Source organism: Pollicipes pollicipes, unplaced genomic scaffold, assembly GCF_011947565.3.
Source record: "Pollicipes pollicipes isolate AB1234 unplaced genomic scaffold, Ppol_2.1 Scaffold_6052;HRSCAF=7182_pilon_pilon_pilon, whole genome shotgun sequence".
Taxonomy (NCBI): domain Eukaryota; kingdom Metazoa; phylum Arthropoda; class Thecostraca; order Pollicipedomorpha; family Pollicipedidae; genus Pollicipes; species Pollicipes pollicipes.
Genome location: NW_023596805.1, coordinates 26,409,451 through 26,415,374, shown reverse-complemented (window position 1 = coordinate 26,415,374; position 5,924 = coordinate 26,409,451). Strand labels below are relative to the sequence as shown.

Here is a 5,924-nt window from a genome sequence, read left to right as displayed (position 1 = left end):
TCTCCAACTGCTTGCAGCCGCCGTCAGCTGGCAGCGAGTCGCGCGGCGCCCCCGGTCTGAGCGCCGCCCGAGCAGAGCCGTCGGACTCACTTCTTGGGCTTGAAGTCGTCCTTCTCGCGGCGCAGCGCGGCCATGGTCGGCACAGGCTCCGAGGTGCCGGCGTGTGCCTGCACCGACGCCTCGTGCACACGACAGAACGGGTTGATCAGCTTCTCCAGCGCTGAAAAGGTGGCGACGCGTTCGTCGTACGGCACGCGACTTCGACGCGCCGTTTACCGTCCGCACGGAACTGGCCAAACGCTTCAGAGAATGGGTCACAGTGAGGTCTCAGCGGTTTGTAAGATCGTGATGCACGTGTGCAGCGCCTAGTTCTGCTTTGCCATTTCAGAGTTTGGACGCAGTCTGGACCTTCTGGCTTGGCACCTCTGCTCGAGTCAATCCATTGCTATGCTAGGCGAGAAAAACATATTATGAGGCATGCCGGGTTACAGCTACCAGTGGGTAGTTGTCGATAGGGCACATAGATGACCTTTCCAAGGCGCACCGGCTTCAGCCTGTATGCACGTCAGTTGACACGTCATAATGGGGTCCCGTATGCATGTATCAGCGATCGAGCCGGCATGGACAGTTATACGCCGCAAGTGTCTAAAGAGCCGTCAAGGGTCATCTCGGCGCACCAGTCTGCAGGTCAGGTCAGGTTCCGTCGCCAACGTCTGAGGAGCCGCAGTACCGATCACAATAAGGCAGGGCGTTGAGAGCACTCATGCTTTTGTGTCGGAAAACAAGAATAACCTCATGCTCATGATGTAACGAACTGGTTCAAACACGTGTGTAGGTCTTCCTCAGCACACGTACAAAAAAGAGCACAGAACATGGAAGAAGAAGAACACTACAAAAGGTGTCAAACGCTGACCTCGGTCGTCGTTATTGTAATTAACTTTACTGGACAAATATTGAATTACGAAATGGTGACGACCAAAACAGAGGCGGGCTTTAAAAGTGTCAACGAATAAGTCATGGCGTTCAGGTGTGGGCCTGCGGTTTCTTATTGAAAACGAGTCTGCGATCTTTCATTCAGCAGGGTCTTTATAAACTTGGAGGACAGTTTTTTAAGATAACGCCTCCCAAGAACGGCGTATGATGCTTCTCGAAATGTTCTTCTGCACCATGTTTGATGTTTGAATAAAATGCTCGCTTTATTTGCGTGCAGTATGAAATGCTAGCATCTGATACATAGATATATACATCCATTATATATACATTATATATATATATATATATATATATATATATATATATATATATATATATAAGCTATGGACCAATATATTGCATTGTAAGCACCAGCTTACTTCTATCTCCCACTACTTGCACCACAATGCAACTTATTCAATTCGCATCATGTACTATTTGATTGAGAATAAAGCGGCGAATGAGAAAAAACAGGGCAGTTTTCTGGTTGTTTGGTTGTTTGGATTAGAGCCCTTTCGACCAGAAATGATCATTTCAGGACTCTGTGATGGGGGAAAGTGGTTAACGGTGGGGCAGACGGGCATGCGCCTGGGGGACCAACCGACGGGCTTTTACCCGCGCTTGCGCGCTGGGGTAAAAGTAATTTTACCCGGTCGGGGTCCCCCTTCCCACAGGGCTCTCGGCCCGCTCGTGGCTGACGCATGCAGCCTGCCCCGGACAAGCGGGGTGTCGCGCGGACGCGGGACGAAGCGAGATAGGGGATAAGAGAGACGGATGTGATAGGGCAGGTTCAACGATTAGCCACGTGGCGCTTAACCAAGGGGCCGTGCGTCACAACCGATGTCACTGTATGATATAAACACATGGAGATGCTTCCTTGATTAACACGCTATGCACAGGACAGAAAAAAGTTAAGTATAAATGGATTGGGAAGCCACACAAAAGGCGCACTTTGAAAAACGGAAGTCAAGACAAAAAAGACTCGACGCCAGAATTAGAGCAGCGCACGAGTGCCACCTACCGATCGTGGACGGCACTGTGGGTTCTTCCTTCTCCCGCTGGGATCGCGCCCAGTCCACTCGGCTTTTGATGTCCTCGTTATTAGGCTCCACGTGTTGCGCGAACTTCAGGTTCTGCAGGGTGTACTCATGACCGCAGAACACTTGCTGTCGACAGCACACGACCAACGGTTGGTAAATGAGCCTGTTCTGATGAGTAAGTTCAGAGTCATCTTCCCTGGCTATTCCGCAAACTTACACTGTGTGGTCTGCCTTTATGCTCCATCAACGGCGAAACAGCGTAACTTATCGAAAAGAAAATGGCATCCAGGGGGCCATACCGATGAAGGTCACAAACTCCACAAGCGATGTGCCTCACTAACCGCTCCCCCGCCCCCAAAAAACATAGTTGCCTTTTCAAACGGGATTCAAGCTCGTGTCCTTCGTTCGACCACGACGTCCACCAGCCTTCACACCCGCATCGAGCCCCTGCACTGCTGGACCTGAAGCTCTCCTGACCAGAGGCAAGCTCGAAAATACCACCTGTCAACAGCCACCAAACAAAAACGACGGACCAAAACCAACAGCGTACACGTGAGCACACATTACAGGCACTTGATCTGTGTCGATCTATGGCCCCTCACGTGTCTAGCCCCACCCTCCCCGCCAGCGGAGCCCGGACAGTACCGGTACCGGTACCCGCAGTGTAATACACATACCGTCTCTCCGGGCAGGCTGCCGAGCGTCTCCACCAGAGCCGCGTACATCTGGTCGGCGGTGCCCTCGAAAAAGCGACCGCAACCCCCCTGGAACAGCGTGTCCCCCTGCGGCGGAGGAGCAGAGTCAGACGCTCACGGGCGCAGGGTGGTGGACACGCGGCTCACAACATAGAGAAGCATACGTGTACTGCGAGGCGTGATTGCACGAACCTGTGAAGACGGCAGGAGGCTGTCCGTCGTCGCCCTTGACGAAGAAGCAGATATGGCCGCTGGTGTGGCACGGCGTGAACAGGCACTCGATCTGTGGACACGGCGGAGCCATCTGTCACAACACGGCGTGAACAGGCACTCGATCTGTGGACACGCGGGAGCCATCTGTCACAACACAGCGTGAACAGGCACTCGATCTGTGGACACGGACGGGAGCTAATCTGTCACAACACGGCGTGAACAGGCACTCGATCTGTGGACACGGCGGGAGCTAATCTGTCACAACACGGCGTGAAGAGGCACTCGATCTGTGGACGCGGCGGGAGCTAATCTGTCACAACACGGCGTGAACAGGCACTCGATCTGTGGACACGGCGGGAGCTAATCTGTCACAACACGGCGTGAAACAGGCACTCGATCTGTGGACACGGCGGGAGCCATCTGTCACAACACGGCGTGAACAGGCACTCGATCTGTGGACACGGCGAGAGCTACGTTACATAATCCACATCGCACGCGCCAGAAACCCAAGCCCTGTTCAGCTGGGAATGGCAGCTGCAGTGGCCTGCTGACCCGACCTGTTGCCGGCGTCACAGGCCTATGAGCTGACGTCACAGAAGGCCGTCAATCCTCTGCCGCAGTAGAAGTAACTGAGGCTGTCACGTTCATATAACGCCTATTACTTATGTCCTGATCAAAGTCGCTCAATAATTGCAACTATTTGGCGCGAACCATTTGAGTCGATATATATATATATTATATATATATATATATATATATATATATATATATATCGAAAGAAGTCAGCAAGCAAAAGAAGTTTGAAGAGGTGTTTGATGCGTACTGAGTCATTGCCACGTGAATTATTTAAGAGCGTGAGAGACGGTGCAGTCCGACCGAAGTATCAGACGTTCAGCACGTAATGCGGGACAAGAGCGGAGCACGTGACGCACAGTAAGCGTTGTGTAACATTGCCGACACCGAGGTGGCTCATCGCGACGCACAGAGTATCTATGGGTGGCGTAAGTGTGACTGACCCGTGAACGACCTAGCATGACTTCCACCCGTCTTGAATTCCGATAAAATGCCTGCCTTTCCTGGATACCCGGTGTCATAATTTTCAGTTTGTTGGTGCTCGCCGCACCTCGTGAGCTCTGTCATCGGCCTCGTAGAAGGACGATATATCCGCGGCAGGTGAGAACCTCGGCCGAGTTAACTCACCCACGACATGAAAATCAGGCTCCGTGACCTGACCTCATAGGACACCCAGTTCGCTGACCTAACGCCATCAAACACTCGGCTCGGCGATCTGACCCCCAGACCCGGGCCCCACGACCTGACCTGGAGACTGCCGACGGGAGCGTGTCGTCGTGACCTGACCTGACCTGACCTGGAGACTGCCAACGGGAGCGTGTCGCCGTGACCTGACCTGGAGAGTGCCGACGGGAGCGTGTCTCCGTGGTCTGACCTGGAGACTACCGACGGTGAGTGTGTCCGCCGTGACCTGACCTGGAGACTACCGACGGTGAGCGTGTCTTCCGTGGTCCGGACCTGGAGACTACCGACGGTGAGTGTGGTCCGCCGTGACCTGACCTGGAAGCTATCGACGGTGAAAAAGCGTGTCTCCGTGGTCCTGACCTGGAGGCTGCCGACGGTGAGTGTCATCCGTGGTCTGACACCCGGATACTACGCGAACGTGAGCGTCTCTCCGTGGTCTGACCTGGAGACTGCCGACGGTGAGCGTGTTTCCGTGGTCTGACCTGGAGACTGCCGGCGGTGAGTGTGTCTCCGTGGTCTGACCCGGAGACTACCGACGGTGAGCGTGTCTCCGTGGTCTGACCTGGAGACTGCCGACGGTGAGCGTGTCTCCGTGGTCTGACCTGGAGACTGCCGACGGTGAGCGTGTCTCCGTGACCTGACCTGACCTTGAGACTGCCGACGGTGAGTTTGTCTCCGTGACCGACGCGGCGAGTGAGGGCGCCGATCCTGTCGTCGCCGCCCAGCACGGCCAGCCCGGCCTCGTGCGAGGCCAGCTTATCATTGCCGCCGGCGTGGTCCCTGTGGGGCGACGGACGGTGACGGTAGCGGGCGAGCGCCGAGCGCGGCGGGCTCGGTCGGGTGGGCGGCGCCACTCTCCCCGAGCGGACAGCGGGAGGGCGCCGAGCGGCCGCGGGCTCGGTTGGGTGGGTGGCGCCCTCTCTCCGAGCGGACAGCGGGAGGGCGCCGACAGGCGGCGGGCTCGGTCAGGTGGGTGGCGCCCTCTCCCCGAGCGGCCAGCGGGAGGGCGCCGACTGGCGGCGGGTTCGGTCAGGCGGGTGGCGCCATCTCCCCGAGTCAGTGTGTTAGCACGGCTCCCAGACGGCGGCCCGGCCAGCCGACATCACCCCGCCTGAGTCCTGCTACCTGAGGTCCACCCTTAGACAGATTGGAGCGCGCGGCAGTGCCTCGTGGCCGTGGCTATGCGCGTCAAGCCCGCTCTGGCTCTCTTAGTGCGCACACTGCAGATATCACGCGACTTATACGCTGTCACTGCTACAGCATGCTTCCAGGTGTTGGTAACGACAAAATGGCAAGTGGCAAAGGGCAGACTTGCCCCGGGGGCAGGGCAGTGCCCCAGTAGGGCCACCGGGGACGCCCGGGACAGCGAGGCGACACTCGGCAGGGCTAGTGGGGATGCCGTGGCATCGCTGCCAGTGGCGGGATGGTCGCCACGGGCGGTGCGCTCACTCACCAGTGGTGGTGTGTGGTGAGCACGGTAGTCAGCTGAACGCCCTCCTCTTTGACAGCCGAGCGCACCGAATCCGGCTCTACCGGATCCACGACTGCCGCCTGCTTGGTCTTCTCGTCCACCAGCTGCGGTGAAGGACGGTAGACAAACCGGTAGAAAAAGGCCGGATGGTTGGTGGCGGAAACTTCGGTCGCAAGGGGATACTGCGAGGACGACCATGGCCTACACGGATCAGGTGTAAATCGAGCGAACGTCTACTCAAACTGCCGGCGTTGTAATAAAAGCATGGCTACACAC

General features: G+C 56.5%; 1 protein-coding gene across 1 annotated transcript; it reads right to left on the bottom strand.

The window, feature by feature from the left end:
* LOC119104401 (hydroxyacylglutathione hydrolase, mitochondrial) lies at window positions 1–5,440 on the bottom strand. The gene is made up of 6 exons (XM_037228098.1): window positions 5,436–5,440; window positions 4,825–4,957; window positions 2,900–2,990; window positions 2,690–2,793; window positions 1,994–2,138; window positions 1–220 (listed from the first exon to the last, which is right to left on the bottom strand). Exons 1-6 carry the CDS (start codon window positions 5,438–5,440, stop codon window positions 87–89), a joined length of 612 nt encoding a protein of 203 aa, XP_037083993.1. The 3' UTR covers window positions 1–86.
* Window positions 5,441–5,924: the final 484 nt, after the last annotated feature.